At 38.4% G+C, this 19,141-nt stretch overlaps 1 protein-coding gene across 2 annotated transcripts in view; it reads left to right on the forward strand.

The window, feature by feature from the left end:
* The first annotated feature begins 493 nt into the window (after positions 1 to 493).
* The window catches only part of LOC114046192 (rho guanine nucleotide exchange factor 7), a 317,431-nt gene continuing 298,783 nt past the window's right edge, over positions 494 to 19,141 (forward strand). Inside the window, exon 1 of one of the 2 annotated variants that reach the window (XM_027866436.1) lies at positions 494 to 702. In XM_027866436.1, the coding sequence (XP_027722237.1) occupies positions 538 to 702 (165 nt within the window). In that variant the 5' untranslated portion in view covers positions 494 to 537. The remainder of the gene's footprint in view (positions 703 to 19,141) is intronic. The other variant, XM_027866435.1, reaches the window with a different exon arrangement.

Genomic DNA, 19,141 nt, shown 5'->3' on the forward strand with positions numbered 1-19,141 from the left:
GGGCACCTAATGCAGGGCGGATCCATCTGCCATTCGTATTAATGGCTAGAACACGCTAAGATGATGACAGGATGTGGAGCTCGTTGCAAACGGCATCTTCTTTTCTTCTCCTCCTGTCAGTGATGTCATTGGGCGACAGCAGCTGAAGGAAGGCTTGGAAGAGAAGGAGGAGGAGGAGGAGGAGGAGGAGGAGGCGCCAGGCTGTTGCTGCTGCTGTTGCAGGTTCATGTGCATATAATGAAAAGGCACTTGACAGCCTGCCAAAACGCACGAGAGGGAGAGAGAGAGAAACTGGACCTACTGGATTTCGCAAAGCCAATCGTCATCATCTGCATCTACATGGGGAAGGAGGAGGAGGAGGAGGAGGAGGTGGGATCAGCAGCTCTAGCCGCTGCTGCTCCAATGTGAAACCACAAGCAAAAAGGGGGGGGATCCAAAAAAAAAAGGCGACAGAGAAAGAGGCGGGGGGGGGGGGGGGGGCGGCTCCGTGTGCAATTTCTCTCCCTTTTCCCTGCGGATTCTCTTCCTCTGGCAGCTATGAATTCCGCCGAACAGACCGTTACGTGGCTGATTACCTTGGGGGTGCTGGAGTCGCCCAAAAAAACCATTTCGGACCCGGAGGGCTTTTTGCAGTCGTCTCTGAAAGATGGGGTGGTCCTCTGCAGGCTGCTGGACCGCCTGCTCCCTGGGACCATAGAGAAAGTAAGTGCAATATCACCTCTCCACGCCTTCCACCGTGCTCTCCCCACCCCACCCCACCCCACCCTACCCCCACCCCTCCTCTTCTCCACAAAATCTGGTCATGTCAGCCTTTGCTTGATTGTGTGTTTCACCAGAGAACTGGACACCCAGACACACGCCACACTCCACACAATCACCCAGACACACATCTACACACACCATTTTCTCTCCACCCCCGCCCCTTCCTCTCCCACTGAAGGCTCGACCACCTCCGGAATAATGCCCTGCTTAGCCCGTGGGGCTGGGCGCATTCAGCCTCCGCTGAAGCCCAAGCCGGGGAACGCCTTTGAATGTGCTCCGATACAATGACCTAACCCCTTGGGGCTGGGGACAGCACTGCCCTGGGGCACATGGGTCATGCATTAGCCCGCTGGTGCCTTCATAGCTCGCTCCCTCCTCGCTAGCCTCTGGAGCCTCGGCGCGCCGTACGATCTGGGGACCAGCCCTACGCACTTTCCTTTGTGCGCTGATCTCCCTTTGGAAAGCCCAGTCAGCGCGAAAAGGAGCGTGCGGCTTTTCCAGGGTGAATAACGCTTCCCCCTAGACAGCCGGAGAACCCATCTAGCGGGAGCTCCGAAGGCGCCATTGTGTGGGGGAAGTGGGGAGGGGGCGGGGTGGGGGAGCCAGGAATAGAGGGAGCCGAGGGGCTCCGAGGCGGCGGCGGCTGCATATAGCTGCCGGGTGGGTCACTTTTAAAGCAGCAGGACCTGGAGAGAGAGAGGAGGTGCAGCAGTATCCAAACCTAGCCATGCGTCTTCTCCCACCACCACCACCGCTCCCCGATTTCAGAGGGAAAATATTTCACCAGCTGAGAATAACTTATAATTTTTATTTCTGCCCAATATTTAGTTGCTTCTCTGGTTTTGCAAAAAGTCGAGGTGGATGCGGTTCAGTGACCCTAACAGAAAAGCTTGTTTCAATACGGCACAGTTTTCAGAAATCCCATTGTTCGGACCAATTTTTTGGTCACGCTCAACAATTCAACTTTTCTCATTTTGCGGGGAGGGAGGAAGGGGGAGGGGGTCTAAACGGGCCGGTTACTTTGTAATTTTCCCCGCATGTACTCAACAAAAGCTGAGGGCTAGGTTGGGAGATGGTTTATCACTTAGATGTAGCAAGAATTCCTTCTATAGTCTAAGTAAAGGATCCTGGGATCGCTTCAGTTGAAACCCCTAAACCTGTAAGTATTGATTTAAGATCCTTGAATTTTATTCCCAGATTTAGACCTTGGATCTGAACAGAACTGATAGCCCTAGAGATCCTGTTACTCATAAGGTCTACAGCCAATAAGCTGCATACTCATTCAGGGGAACATATGTGCGAACTTTGACCTGCATATCTTTGAGTGCCTAAAGTTTATATTCATGCTGGGCAAGAAGATGAGAAAAGGGAGGATCCAGTGCATATGATTTCAAAGAAGATGCTCACTCTTTTAAATGTTAAATTCTAGTACCATATTTTCTTGTGTGAGACAGTATTAAAACTGGTCAATTATAAGAAGGGTTGAATATCGAAATTTGAACACTTCAGAATTAGAATTTTCAATGTCTTAAAAATAATGAGAGAATTATCTATTTTTATTTTTAATATTTTATGCCAGATATTAGCCATTACAGACAATGAAGTAGCAATTTAATCATAAGTTGTTTATAGATAGTCAAATATAATAGAAAAGTACAACGTTACTGATCTCACCAATAAGTTTGAATATGGCCTTTTTATTTCGTTTTAAAAGACAGCCTGTTTATTGATAGTGGATTATGAGAATTTATGTAATACAAATTAACAAATATTTATGAGGCACTTCCAATATAGAAAGCATTCACTATTACAAGATCCAAAGATGACCCATATCACGTGCTTTCTATATTTTCCTTACTAGGGAACAACTTCATAAAAACAGTGCCCTCTCTTTTTTTTTAGTAAGTTCATCCTATTTTGCTTGTCCTTGAAATAAAGATGTTTTGCTTGTAAATGATCCTGATGTCATAATAGAATTATGATTTAAGATAGGAAAAAAGAAGCAGGAGCTAACTTTTCAAAAACCCCAAAGACTTTGTTTTCATTTAGATATCGTATCTCTAGTAATAAAAACCAGATGAGAAGTACTGAAACTACATGATAAATTAGCAGAATTATGGACAAAATATTTGTCAGATTTTTTATAAAAGCAATACTTTAAGGAAGTTAATCTTTTGTGCGGAGAGCAAACACAGTTCTCTGGAAATGTATACTATTATAGATAGGCCTCTAGAGTTACTTTAACTAGTAAATTTCAGTAATCAATGGTTTCAGGTTAATATTCCTCTTTAGATTATGGAAATCTATTCTTTAAAAACTTCAGAGATCATATCATCTATTAAAAAGAGTAGAGAGGGTTTCAGATAAATTATGGCTTAAGTAAGTCACAAGTATCAAAATGAATGCTAAAGTTGAGACTCAACCCTCTAAAGTCATTCAGCAATTGCTTTTATTGAATATTATTTTCCACTTTTCAAAGGTCATAGTGTAAGATCATTCTATCATCATGTATGATAAAATTATAAACTAAGAAATATCCATGGTTCAAAAGAAGGCTTTGTAGGGGTAAAGCCTCAGTTTTGAAAAGTCCTCCTAATCAGAGGAATTTCAGAGGAATTATAAACCCGATTGTTTTCCTATGCAAAGTTATTTATTTACAAAAATATTGGTGGGCATATCAAATAGCATATGCTGTGATGTATAGAATTCTGATTCACTTGAAAGTGGAATATGAAATGGGACAATTTTTCCTTTAAAATAAAAAAAATCTGAATTTCACTGCATCTCAGTGTTGAGATGATAGACAAGGGGGTGGGGTAAGCAGTCTCTGTCTTGGCTTCTTTAAAATTTAAAGGATCTGAATCCTTGTCCCTGTACCCTGTTTTATCAAAACAATTTTAATAACAAATATTTAACTAAGCAGTTTTGTAGCCCAACACTAACAAATTCACAATTTAAAGTCATTAGCTTTGGGGAAGGGCACTCATTATTAAGGAAAGTTTTAAGGCTGTCAAAGAATTCTCAGATGTCTTTAATTAGGTAAAGCATTTGCTGGTTTGTTTCTTCCATTACACCCATTTGTCCTGTTTTTGAGCTGGTAATGGGGTGGGGGAGAAATAGAAAGGAGAATATTCTTTTAATTTTATATTTTGTACTTTTCTCTTATGTATTTTTAGAGTTTTTAAGGTTTTCTTTTTTTGCACAGCATTTCTTTTTTTTTTAAGAATGAGATGTAATAGCAAAAAGAGGAAATTACAAACCTTGTCTATATTTAAGTGGAAAAGAAACAATTCTGTAATATTATCAAGACTATATTTTTTATGTTTTCTATCTGTGGCAATAATATAATGTATTTTTAAAAAGCTTTGTTTATGAGGAAAAAAATCCCATGTGCAGCAATTGTTTTTTTCTTAGTGGTAGTGAAGTTTTGGTGATACAATCACCCTTGTGATCAATTGTGACTCTAGAGCAGAGTAAACTATAAACTTGAGCTTCTCTAATGAATGAAGTTAGCGGGCCACAGTGCTAGATGACTGCTTAAATACCTCAAGAGGCACAAAATTAACACTCTAAAAATCTTAAAATTATTTGGTGAGAAAAACCAGTAACAGATAATTAAAGGACACACAATTTTTGTAAGAAAACTAAAACCATAATAAAAATAATGAGAAAAAATTCTATTTTAATGATACTTTTATTAACCTTTGAATACCTCTGAAATCCTCATTCTCTGGAAACTTTGCTTATTCCTCCTTGCAAGTTGTTGGAAAGCAGAGGAGCATGTAAATTTACCTTGTGTATCTAAAATTGTACACAGTAATAACAGAGGAGATACTATCCCAGAATTCTGCGTGTGTGTGTGTGGGGGGGGGGGGGGTTAGCCTGTATTTCAGTGTGCAGGGACAGCTGTCTCATTTTTTTTTATCGGTTTGAATGCATTTAATAATTAAGACAATTCAAGTTAGTAATTATTAAGCACCTAGTGCTATGCCCTGCTGTGTTACTTGCTGTGAGTGATTCAAAGATAAAGTACATCTTCTCTAGGAGCTTATAATCTAATTGGGGAGATATGATGTAAATACCTAAAATAACAGAATATGAGACTGTTAGTGATCAGATCTTATAATGCATGCTGCAGATTGCTGGTGCCACAGGAATTTAGACCAGGGAGAGATATGCCTTTGAACCCACAGAGATGCTGATACCTTCTGTTAGCACTCAAAACTTTCATGTTCTATTGTTTCTAATTTCCCACCCAACAGAATAGATACTGTCTTCTCTAAAATAAAATCTGGCAACTAGTCACTGGCTTCTATATCTATGCAAAAAGAGTCAACAAACCATTTCAGGAATTAGGAAAAATGCATCCATGGCAGCCCTACTTTCCTAAAACATGGGTTCCTTTACTCTTTCCAACCTGTCTCCAAATTCTGCTGCTGGCCTGGGAGTCAGGGGGAAAGAAAAACAGAAGCTCAGCCATTCTTGAGAAAATGATAAAAAGAGAAAGGATATTTTCACAGAACCACAGAGTCTCAGAGTTGGAAGGGACCCAAGAGGGCCTTTCTAATTTAACCCTTCCTGTAAATGGATCCTCTCTCCAATATACTGGACAAATGGCAACCTACTTTTTTCCTGAGCATACCGCCAGAAATCTGTTCCCCTCTTACCGTTTTATTAACAAAAAAAAAAAAAAAAAAGAACTGAGTCACTAGCAATATTTAGGTAACCATATCTTTTAAAGCAACTTATGGGGTATTCAATAAATATTGTTAACTAATAGATATTAAAAATAATAAAAAGACTGATAAACATAATTCATTTTAAGAGGTCTTTGAATGTCACAAGAGAACTTCCTATTAATTAAATTAACTTGTTGCCAATTGGGGTAAGGACTAGAACTATGATTTCATTAATATTAAAAAATCTGGGATAAGGAAACTTCCTATATGTTAGAATCTTTGCTGCAACTTATGGTGTTTGAGAGTCTCCTAGAACACTGATAGGTTAAGTGACTTACGGAGTCACAGCCACTATGGCAAGAGTGGGCAACGGTGGCCTCAAGGCCACATGTGGCTCTCTAGGTCCTCAAGTGCAGCCCTTTGACTGAATCCAAACTTCACAGAACAAACCCCCTTAATAAAAGGATTTGTTTCGTAAAACTTGGACTCAATCAAGAGGCTGCACCCAAGGACCTAGAAGGTTCCCCACTCCTGTACTATTGGTTAGCTGTAGGACTTGAATCCAGATCTTCCTGAATCTGAGGCTAGCTCTTCATCTGCCACACCAGGGTTGCTAATTAACTCATTTTACATGAGAATGAAGAGATGAATTTTGTTAGATACGCTGAATAGTGATTAAGAGTGGAACACTATAGGCCCTGTTTTATGAGCATGTAGTTTTAAGATACCATGTCAGCATCAGTTTCCTGTGTTTGGTTTTCTCCTTCCCTTTGTGCCTTTTCTCTGTTTGCAAAAGAAGAGGTGAATGGGGTTGTACTGAAGGAAACATCTGGTTCACAGTAACTGCATTTAATATACAACTCTTTAAAGATAAAGTAAACAAACCTAAGTTTAATTTCAACATAAACCCCCGCATAATTTCCTAACAGCTGGCTAGTAAATGTAAAGAATTTATGTTAAATCCGAACCCTTTCTTTATCCTCATCCTTTACCCCAAACTTGTAATGAGTGCTTTATTTTTGAGAAAAGGATGACATGATCTACCATCCCACTTCTTTTCCAGCTTGTTTAGTATCACGTGTATTTGAGTGCACATGCACTTTGTTGGTTAAATCTTTCTACTCTCTTATTTCTCCCGTGGAATGCATGCCCAGCCATCCCACTTGCTCACTTTCCACTCTAGTGTTTTCTGTTCTTAAAAATCAAGCACATCAGTTGTCTATCTGTTAAGTATCTATTCTGCCTCCACTACCACATTAGGTACTTTGGGGAATACAAGAAGAGAGGATGTGACTGTCTCTGTCTTCCAGGAACACATTATAATTTTGTTGTAGAGACAAGGTGTATACACACACACACAAACACACAATTTAGAGAATAGCAAGAGAAAGAATACGATCAAACTACTAGATTGTGCGGTATAGAAAGTAAATGGCATAAAAAGTGAATCGGTCAGATAAAGGAGAGAGCATTGTAAACTGTAGCAATAATAATGACTAATAAAGGATGAACACAATTGCCTGAACAGATTAATGAATAATAACTTTCATGCAAGGGAGACAATGTTGTATAGTGGGTAAAAAGTAAACTTCAGAGTCTGGAAGACCTGGGTTAATGTCCAGCCTCGGACATACAGGCTCTGTGACCCTTCACCAGTCACGTTGTCTTTCAATGCTCGGGCAAATCTTTGTAATTATTAAGTTGCAGAACAGGTGCTGATTTGCATTGGTCAAGGGAGTTTCCACACTAGGGAGTTCCCTACATAAATGAAATTACAGGTCCAGACCCAAAACAAAAATAAAGCAATTTTACATAGTAGTTATAAAGATTTCATGGAATTAGCGTAGTAACTTGCAAGGAACATTGGACTAGGAAACAGGAGAATCTGGGTTTTAGACCTGGCCGTGAGGTTAGCTAACTGGCTATACAAGTCACTTGTTGTATCTGGGTTTTTGTATCTTCATCTGTATACATTAAACATAAAGCTTTTGTATATGGAGGGAGGTGGTATACTCCAATCAAAAGGATTACAGTTATCCCTTCCACATTACAACTTTCCCCATCCAGTTTTGATATATAATGGGTTGGCATAATAAATTAAATGGAAATTTTGGGGGAGTTTTGCCGAAGCCACAGATAACATACAAAGGCCAGCAGATGACACAGAAAAAGTTTAGAAACTCAGAAATGCTTAAAGTATATGCATAGTATTGTGTAATTTAGCATATGACCAAATACTCAACTCAAAAAAAATAAGGTACTGTAAATACCCTATAAAATAAAAAGAAAAAAAATTTAGACTTTTTCTCTGATAATACAGGAGGGCCAAAAAATTTTAGACAGAGTTTCCAGATCACAGGAGCACCGTGCCCCTAACTCCTGCAATGTGGAAGGGATAACTGTACTAGGAATCTGTACACCTGGTTCCAATCTGAGCTTGGCTGTTTGCTAGCTGTGTGACCTTAGGTGAGACACTGAATATTTCTGGGCTTCAGTTTCTTCATCTGTCAGACAATTGGACCGTATTTGAAAGTTCTCTTCCAACTCTAAAATTCAGTGTTGTGACTTTTACCTCTAAAAGGTGAATTTTAAACAAGGACTTTTCAAAAATAGTCTGTGGCATCCATGTGTGGTAGGCACTATTACCTCCATGAGGCAGGTTAAGTGTATAACAAGTTATGTCAAGTTACCCAGCTCAGTTTTGAGGGACAGTGTCATTCCCTACCTCTAAAATAGAAAATTCCATTAGTCTCCCATTAGTCTCATTCTGAAACTGTTTGAACAACTTGAGTAGATGGGGCTATTGTTATTAAGTATTAAATAGTAGTGGGGTGAAGGGCTGTAAAAGGAAGTAAATTAGCATATAGGTCTCTTATTATGAAGTTCATTATGATAATTGCTCTAGGCATGTTGATAGGATTATAAAATCATAGATTTAGATGTGGGAAGAAATTTTTAAGTTATAGGTACCAACCACTGGCCTTTTAGAAATGAGAAAAAGTATTCAAGTTTCCTTCTGCAAAAATATTTACAATCTTGCAAAAACCTTACTGCAATTTACTTAGCTGTTTAAAAAAAAAAAATCACCTAAAGAGTTAAAGGATGCCGCTGGAAAGTTGTAATCTTGATTTACATGCTCAGAATCTGGGGTAATTCTGAGATCCCTCGGTATTCCCTGGCAACTGAGGATTTGAAAGACATCCACATATGGATTATTTCTGGAGAAAGGTGGACCAGATGACCCCTTAGGGTCTTAAAAGTCTGGATTGCCATAGTGATTTAAAATGTGGTTGAGTGATCCAGATTACAACTAGATCCCAGGGAGCTGAGCTAAGTCTGGAGATGACCCCCAAAGTGCATTGTAAACCTTAAAATCCTATATTAATATGATTTTTTGTTATTACTACTATTGTCTTTGGGGACTTTGTAGGCTTCAGTCATCTCAGAATTTGGGGTACAACTTATCATTCTGCAAGCCTACTATTAAATGTCTACCTACTAGATACTGTGCTAAATGGTAGTGATACAAATACAACAGCGAGAATTCCTGCCTTCAAGAAACTTACATCCTACTGGGAGGGGGTAAAAATCAGACAAAAGAATGGAATTGAATATTTTAAAAAATAAAGGAGTTCTAGATCCAACCCAAATAATATCCTTTAAAGCTAAATATAATCATTATCAATTAAAGAAGATGGACTTTCAACAAAAACGAGGCATTTCAAACTGTTAGGATTGGAGCTAAACCAGTCCTCCTGAAGAAAAAAGCAGTAGACTTCAATTATTTGTCACTGAAGAGGAAACAAATGCTCCTGTGGCAAAATGAATGAATGAATGAATTGTGGGCCTCCATGGGGGTTAGTTCATTTGTGTCTTCCTACCATTGAACCCTATTGTTGTAAAACACTATCGTCCTTATGATTGTTCCATTGTCTTTAGGGCCTGAGTTAAACAAATTAGGAAGTCCCCTTTTTTTTCATTGTTTTTTAAGTTGAAGATAGCAGAGGTAGCCTATTGTCCAAAGGACATATATATCTAAACACATGGGATGGCATGGGGGAAGAGGTATCTGGAGCACAGAGGTTGTATTTGTTTTATTTGTTCACTTTGTCTTGGACAACTCCATATGGCCAAATTCTCTAGTGCCTTTTATCATGTGGGAAAACTGAGCTCGAAGTATAAATGTTTTCTTCTGTCTTAAAGAAAAATACCAAATAAATACATGGTGTTTCTGTTTTATGCCTCCACTAAAGTCCTCCTCTGATGGCTCACTGCAGCATGGAGGTGACCTTGGATTCTCAAAGACCATACCAGTGAACTGTGTGTGTTGGCAGGTCCTACCTCAGTTTCAGAAATGGATTTTAAAACATTTATTTTGTGTATACTTTTATGTCCTTATTTATGCTCATTTTTTCCTCTCCTGATTAAATGTTGGCTCCTCAAGGGCAGGGACTGTTTTTATTTGTTTTGTCTTTGTATCCCTAGTACCTAGCACTATGCTTGGCACACGGCAGGTCCTTGATAAATACTTATGGGTTGATGGAAGGCCCTGGCAATGGGCCATTGTCTGAGGACCAGACAAACCAGATTCAGAGAGAGTCATTGCCAAAAGGTTGACACCCCAGTTTTTTGTTTTGTTTTTTTGGCTACTGTAACTCATGAAACTGTCTCCTATGTTCTGTGTTCTTTTGGTGAAGGTATACCTGTGAAATGACAGATTTTATTAGTACTGTACTGTGAGTTGGTAAACTTATAATTTATTGTTAATATTCTAATGAATAGTTCAGATATTCTATATAACTTTCTGACTTCAAATTTATATTTTACTACCTACTTCATATATACTCTGTGCTGTTGAAAAATATTCCACTATCTTTAGTGTTATCACACATTAACAAAATAATACCAGGAAATAACAGTGGGTCATTTTAAATAAGGGGTTCTTAATGTTGGGTCCATGGACCCCCAGGAGATCCCTAGGTAGATTTCCAGAGGATCCATGAACTTGTGTGGGGGAAAAAATATGTCTTTATTTTTACTAACTTCTAACTGAAGTTTAGCATTTCCTTCAATCATTTAAACACTCTATTCTGCTTTGCCAAAGCGGTCCATGACACAATAAAGACGTAAGAATTCCTATTTGAAATGAACAGAGCAGCTTGATAAGTGTGCTTAGTTTAGGAGGCTTTTTTTCTGCTGTTGCCATTTTTTTTCTGTTCCCAGCAAGGGGTCACATCACCCATTGGCAGAGGCTACTGATTACTTTGGACCCACACCAACAAGAAATCAATTAATTTTTCCCCAGGGCATCCTCTAACCCCAATGGTATTTACCATGATTTCATAGTTTGCCTGTGACATTTCTAATATTAATCCTGGAGTTCCCTATTTTCCATTTCCTCTAAGATATTTGAATTTCTGTTTCCTTGACGAAGCATTTTTCATCATTCAAGAGCCTTGTGCAGTTTTCTTAGAGTAGAACATCACAATATTTGCTTGGTCTGTTCTGGAATTAGTGGAAAGTGTGTGTGATACAGGCATACCTCAGAGATACTATGGGTTCAGTTCTTGATCACTGCAATAAAGCAAATACCACAATGAAGCAAGTCACACAAATTTTTTGGTTTCCCAATGCATACAGAAGTTATGTTTACATCATACATCATACCATTAAGCGTGCAATAATATTATGTCTCAAAAACCCAATATATACCTTAATTTAAAAATACTTTATTGCTAAACAGTGCTCTCATCTGAGCCTTCAGTAGTTGTAATCTTTTTGCTGGTAGGGGGTCTTACCTCAACGTTGATGGCTGTTGACAGACAAGGGTGGTGGTTGCTGAAGGATGGGGTGGCTGTGGCAATTTCTTAAAATAAGATAACAATGAAGTTTGCCTCATTCATTGACTCTTCTTTTCACGAAAGATTTCTCTGTAGCATGCAATGCCATTTGATAGTATTTGACCCATAGTAGGACTTCTTGCAAAGTTGGAGTCAATCCTCTCAAACCCTGTTGCTGCTCTATCAACTAAGTTAATGTAATATTCTTTAATATTGTTATGTCTTAGGGAGTAGGGAGGCCCAAGGAGAGGGAGAGAGAGAGGGGAACAGCTGATTGGATGGAGCAATCAGAACACACACAACATTTCTCGATTAAATTCGACATCTAATATGGTCATGGTTTGTGGTGCCCCAAACAATACAATAGTGACATCAAAGATCCCTGATTATAGATCACCATAACAAATATAATAATGATGAAAAAGTTTGAAATATTGTGAGAATTACTAAAATGTGACACAGAGACATAACATGAGCACATGCTGCTGGAAAAATGGTGCCAATAGACTTGCCCAGTGCAGGGCTGCCCCAAGCTTTTATAAAAAAAAAAATGCAGTATCTGCAAAATGTGGTAAAGTGAAGTGCAATAAAACAAGGTATGCCTGCTTTGATTTTTATTCCTATTCTTTTGAGAGGGTTGCCTCTCATATGCTAATCATATCATTTTGATATACTTATTAACTGTCATTACAGCCATCCATCTTGCCACTTATGCCACTCTTTTGTGCAATTTGGCTAGTACATGTCTACTACAAGAAAAGCATATTTATTTGTCTCAGGCTTGAGGAAAGCTGGATAGATTTAGGAAGTCTCCCAAGACTGGTGTGATTAGCACATGGTATGTGCAGGCACTACATTGCCATCAAAACTTTCCAAAGCTCTATCCTAGGAATCACCCTCAGCGTGATCTTCTCTATTTCAGGACCAGAATATTTTAGCTGGAAATGATTTCTCCTTCATCTGGTCTCATAGCACTTTATGGAAAGAACACTGAATTTGGAGTCAGAGGACCTGCATTTGCTTCTAAACCTTCAATTTGCCACCTATATAACTTTGGGCAAACCATTCCACATTGCTGGTCTTCATTTTCCTCATCAATAAAATGAGGGGATTGGACTAGATCAGGGGTGGGGAACCTAAAGCCTCGAGGCCACATGTGGCCCTCTAGGTCCTCAAGTGTGGCCCTTTGACTGAATCCAAGCTTCACAGAACAAACCCCCTCGATAAAAGGATTTGTTCTGCAAAACTTGAACTCAGTCAAAAGGCTGCATCCAAGGACCTAGAAGACCATATGTGACCTTGAGGTGATAGGTTCCCCACCCCTGGACTAGATATCCTGTAAGGTCCACTCTAGTTTTAAATATATGTCCTATAGACTTGTATATTAATTATATTCTAATTACATCCTGTGTATATGTTATCACCTACCAGATAGATGATAAGCTCTTTGAAGGCAGGGACCCTGTGTAATTTATCTGTGTATTTAGTATCTTATAGCTGGAAGGGACCTTAGAGATAAACAAATCATAGAATCATAAGGTCATAAGCTTGTAGGTTTAGACCTAGAAAAGATCTTGGAGATCGTCCAATCCTCTTTCTCCATTGTATATATAAGGAAACGCAAGGCAAGGGAAGTGAGGTAGGTTCCAAAGGTCACCAAGGGAAAGGAGCTGAGAGTAGGACACTAACTCCTAATCTAATTCAATTCAATAAACATTTAGTAAGCACTAGTAAGCACCTACTAAGTACCGGGCACAGGCTTTCTACTGCCCTCCCATTGCAGCCTTGTATATAATACACACTCAATGATAAATGTTTGAGTAAAGGAATGAATGAGAACTACAGGAATAATATGTTTGTCTTATGACATACCTTATTCTTGTGAGACTGAAAACCTAGTTGATTTGCCGTCCCACAGCTGTTTGTTTTTTCTAAGCTTTATATTTTATTAATTCATTTTTATTTATATTTTCAAGTTTATATTTTATTTTTAAAAATTTATTGTAATTGTATTAATATACAAAGCAATATTGAACATAAAACAAAATTAATATAACATATATTTATAACTTATAAAAATAACCTTAATAATAAGATTACTGTGTTGGGTGAACTTACTTTTTGGTGCAAAGTTTTTTTAAGATGTAGCATCTTTGATGACACCCTTACCCTTAATTATTTTTCAACTAACTCTCTTTTTTTCTTTGATAATTTTTCCCTCCCACTTCCTCCTCCACCTATATTGAAAAAACAATATAATAAATAAAGCCCTCGCCATATATATATATATATACATGGTCTAGCAAAACAAATTCCCACATTGGCTATGATTGAAAATGTATGTGTCTTTCTTCATTTTAAGTTCATCTCCTCTCTGGCAGGAGGTGAGTGGTGTGTTTCATCTTCATTCTTTTGGACTTATTGATCATCGTACTCAAGTCTTTCAAAGTTGTTTTTCTCTATAATGTTGTTATCACTATATAGATTATTCTCCTGGTTCGACAGCACCTCGATTTTCATCTATGGCTATTCTTAGTTGTGAAGCTTCATGGGAATATAACCAACCTCCCCAACATGAGCCCTGCACTGCTAGGAGGTTCCCTGAGATTAGTTCTCTATGGGGAGAGTTCAATGTCTGGACATCTTAGCAGAGCAAGAGAAATGAGAAAGCTGTTGACTGAGTGACAAGTGGAGAGCAAGAAGTTCACAAGGAGCTGCTGGTTACACTTCATTTGTCAATTAAGCAGTCAATAAACAATTTATTAAGCATGTACTATGTGCGAGGCATTGTGGTAAGTGCTAGGGATGCAGGGATTAAAAAAAAATAGACTCTGCTCTCAAGAAGTTGATCGTCCAATGGGGAAGAAAATATAAAAAACAGCTATGTACAAACAAGATATATACAGGCTAGATTGGAGGTAATCAACAGAGAAAAGGTCCAAAAATTAAGGAGGATCTCAATAGGTTTCCTGAAAACTCGAAATTGTACCTGGGACTTGATGGAAGCCAGGAGAGCCAGGAGATGGAGATGAGGGGGGTATAGCAAACTACTGTAGATTGTCTGTAGTTTGTACTGACATCTCTCACGTCCTGCCTTGTGAAATCTTCCATATTTTGGTCTTGTATTACTATTTAGCTTTGTATGCAGATATGTCTTGTTTTCCCAGTTAGATTGTAAGGTCCTTTAAATCAGGGACTGTCATTGAACTCAGATTCACTCTTCAGTCTAGTGCCTGAAGAGTTATGTTCTGACCTGAGTGAAAAAAAAAAGTCTGTGTGAGAAATGTTGAGCCTTGTTTTCCCTTGCTTCTTTCTTTTCAAGAGCACTACCATTCTTGTAGTCACCCAAATTCATAATCAGTCCTCTAGGTTTGGTCATCCTGAGCTCCTCATTCTTCCTCCCCCTCAGATGTATCAGTTCATAACTCGTGTTGATTCTGTCTCCGTGACATCTCACATCCATCTCCTTCTCTCTCCTCATGTGGCTGCCATCCAAGTTGAAGCCCTCATCACCTTTGACTTGGCCTAATGAAGTAGTATCCTAAATGGTCACCCTCCCTCAAGTTGCTCCTCTGTCCAAACTATCCTTCAAACAGCTGCCAAAGTGATGTCCCTAATGCATAAATCTGACCACACCACTGTCCTGCTCAGTAAACTCTAATGACAGATTATTGACAATAATCTGACTACTTCCTACCTTTCCAGTCTCCTTATACATTATTCCCCTTCACAGACTCCATGATCCAGTAAGGATGCCTTTCTTGCGCTTTCTCCCTACAACACTCCATCTCCTGACGCATTCCTTTTCACAGTCTGTCTCCCTGTACCTGGAATGCTCTCCCTTGCCCACTTACTATTATTGGCTTCCCTGGCTTTCTTTTGGGCTCAATTCAAGGCCCACCTTCTTCAGAAGGCCTTCCTCCCTCCGCCTTCACACTGTTAGTGCCATCACTCTGAGATTATTGTCCATCTACACTTTATATCTTGTATGTACATATTCCCTATTTACAGTTGAATAAACCGAGGCCAAAGTTAAGTAACTTGCCCAAGGTCATATAAGTGGCTGAGGCTGGATTTGAACTCTGACCTTCCTGACTCTTGGCCCATTGTTCTACCAGTTATACCACCTAGCTAAGAACTTAGTTGGGTGTGAAATGAGAAAGTCTTCTTCTAACTGACTTCTGGTGGAATAGCAGGTATCTCAGGGAAAAAACATCTACGCTGTGAGTGACTGAGCAATCTCTAACAGCGGGAAGATTGATAATCCTTGTAGTTTTTAGTTGTACTGTTGTAAATCCAAAGGTAGTTATTCATCACTGTCCTTTTTTATTTTGTTTTTAGTGGGAATATGGGTGGGTGCAAGGGATTCCGAGTTGTTAAATTGATGACTCTGTAAGTCTTTGAATTCCTTTGCAGAATATTTCTGATTTAGCATTAAAATTTTTTCTTATTTCCTACATTAGACAGAATGAATGATGAAGCATTTATTAAGCACTTAACTATATGTGGAATATCCTGTTAAGTGCTGTGGATGCAAAAAAGAAAAGCAAGACAGCCCCCATTCTCAAAGGGCTCACAATCTAGAGTGAGGAGACAACATGTTTAGGAGATTCCAGCTGCAAGTCAGTGGGAAAGGCGCCATGGTCTTTAGGGTGCAGCAGCAAAACAGACAGCAATGTATATTGTTTAATGTTATTTCCATGGTTAAAACCATATCCATTTCTGAGGCTGAACTGCTTGATGGGGCCAAGGACTGTGGTGACCAGAATGTTCTTTTCCAGATCTTTAGTAGTTAATGGTTGTTAAGGAGGCAGGAGCAGTTGCCTCTATGAGGGTTGCTTCCTGGGATGGTGGCTTTGGGGCTCTCTCTCGAAGTGGGGCTCAGAGCTCTTGGATTTAGGGTCCTGGGCTGTCTTTAATGCGGTGAGAGGGGCTGTGGTGACTGTGGTTTGACTCACCTGCAAGTACATCTTCTTATCTTTCCCTCCTTCAGCTAGGCTACTTCCTGTCCAGTAGGTGGTAGTTGGTCAGAAGATGGTAGAAAGAATGAAAAGAAGAAAGGAAGGAAGGAAGGAAGGAAGGAAGAAAAGAAAAAAGAAAGAAGGAAAGAAAAAAAGAAAAAAGAAAGGAAGAAAGAAGGAAGGAAGAGAAAGAACACATTTTAATTTCTTGTTTCACCTTGATTTTAAAGAAAGGGGAACTAATACAGAGGCAGGGAGGTGGTGCAGTGGATAGAGCACTGAGCTTGGAATCAGGAAGTCCTGAATTCACATCAGGCCTTAGATACTTATGTGACCATGAGTGAATCCCTTCATGTCGGTTTGCCTCAATTTCTTCAAATGTAAAAAATAGGAATAATAACAGCACCAGCCTTGCCAGATTGTTATGAGGATTGAATGAGATAATATTTATAAAGTGTTTGGCACACAGTAGATATTATATAAATGCTTATTCCCTTCCCCATATGTAGACTTAGGATCCCTGAGTTATCATGATTTTTACTCACTGTGTCTACTTATTCAGAATCAGAAATGGCATTTCATAGTCTCCTTTGTAATCTTTCTTATTTGACATGCTGTTCTTACAGCTAAGATATGTGAATATGGGCTCAATGTTATAATAGTCAAAAATAACTCACGTTTATAGTGCTTTACAACTACAAAGTGTTTTCTTCAAAATAACTATGAGGTTGGTAATTTAAGTATTACTTTTTACATTTAACTTTTTTTTTCTTAATTACATGTAAACAAACTTTTTTTGGGGAGTTGGGCAATGGGGGTTAAGTGACTTGCCCAGGGTCACACAGCTAGTAAGTGTTATGTGTATGAGGCCAATTTTGAACTCAGGTGCTCCTGAATCCAGGGCTGGTGCCCTATCCACTGCACCAGCTAGCTGCCCATAAGCAAACATTTTTAACATTCTTCTTAAAAATTTTGAGTTTCATATTCTCTCCCTCCTTCCCTCCTCTCCTCCCTTCTTGAGAAAGCAGGACAATTTGATATAGATTATATTTGTGAAATCACACAAAACATTTCCATATTAGCTATGTTGCAAAAGAAAATGCAGACCAAAAAAGCCCAAGAATAGCTAAAAAAAATATGCTTCAATCTGCATCCAGACTTCATCAGTTCTTTCTCTGGAGGTGGATAGAATTTTTCATCATAAGTCCTTTATAATTGTCTTGTATAATTGTATTGGTGAGAATAGCTAAGTCATTCACAGTTGATCATCCTACAGTAGTGCTGCTGCTGTTCACAATGTTCTGGTTCTGCCCATTTCACTTTGCATTTCATTTAAGTCTTCCCAGGTTTTTCTGAAAATATCTTGCTCATCATTTCTTATAGCACAATAGTATTCCATTACATTCATATTCCACAACTTGTTTAGCCATTCCCCAAATGATGGCCATCCCCTCAATTTCCACTTCTTTGCCACCACAAAAAGAGCTGCTGTTAGTATTTTTGTATAAATAAGTTCTTTTCCTTTTTTTAATCTCTTTTTTAAAATTTAAAAATTTTTAATTTTTTTTAATCTCTTTGGGATACAGACCTAGTGGTATTATTGGATCAAAAAACATGCACAGTTTTATCTCCCTTTCGGCATAGTTCCAAATTGCTCTCCAGAATGATCGGATCAGTTCACAACTCCACCAGCAATTCATTCATTTCCCTATTTTTCTGTATCCCCTCCAACATTTTTCATTTTCCTCTTCTGTCATATTAGCCAATTTGATAGGTGTGAGGTGATACCTCAGAGTTATTTCAATTTGCATTTCTCTAATAAATGGTGAATTAAATAATTTTTCATAAGACTATATTTTGATTTCTTTTATTTCTTCTGAAAACTGCCTGTTGATATCCTTTGACCATTTATTAATTGCGGAATGACTCACATTCTTATAATTTGACTCAATTCTCTACATAGTTGAGAAATGAGGCTTTTATTAGAGAAACTTGCTGTAATCCCCCCCAGTTTCCTATTTCCCTTCTAATCTTGTCTATGTAGGTTTTATTTGTGTAAAACCTTTTAAATTTGATATAATCAAAATTATCCATTTTACATCCTGTAATGCTCACTATCTCTTGTTTGGTTATAAATTCTTTCCTTATCCATAAATATGACAGGTAAAATATTCCATACTCTCCTAGTTTGGTTATGATATCACCCTTTACATCTAAATTATATACCCATTTTGACCTTATCTCGTTATGTGGTGTGAGATGTTGGTCTATACTTAATTTCTGCCAAACTGCTTTCCAGTTTTCCCAGCAATTTTTGTCAAATAGTGAGTTCTTGTCCCAAAATCTTGGATTTTAGTTTAAGTATTATTAAACCTATTTTACTTATGAGGAAACTGAGGCTCAGAGAGGCTAAGTGACTTGCTCAAGGTCACATAGTTGATGAGTGACATACCTGGGACTCAAACCCAGATCTCCTGGCTTCAAATACATATATATTTAAAAAGGTATTCATTATTACCCAAAAAACAAACCTATGCTATTTTCTGCATATTTTTGTTAATTTTGTTTTTGCCCAACTTGCTCTAAGTCTTTGGGTTTTTTCCTTCCGTGTGTACCCTTAGTCTCATAGGGCTTTATTTATAGTTATTTGGTTTTTTTTAAATAAAAACAATAATTAGTACTGAAAAAGCTCCTTTGTATAATTTACTTATTTATTCACTTATCTATCTATCTATTTATTCATTTGTTTTGCTTTTTGGATAAGGGCTAGTTGACTTTTTTGAACAATCCTGATATTCTTTCTTGCCCACTTCCCCCATGCCCACCCCCTACCCTTGCTGCAGAAGGCCTAACTAATTCAAGACACAGGACATTTGAAGAGTCTCTACATGGGGAGGTC

The sequence above is a fragment of the Vombatus ursinus genome, unplaced genomic scaffold (genome assembly GCF_900497805.2).
Source record: "Vombatus ursinus unplaced genomic scaffold, bare-nosed wombat genome assembly UNPS02014781.1, whole genome shotgun sequence".
In the NCBI taxonomy this organism is placed as follows: Eukaryota; Metazoa; Chordata; class Mammalia; order Diprotodontia; family Vombatidae; genus Vombatus; species Vombatus ursinus.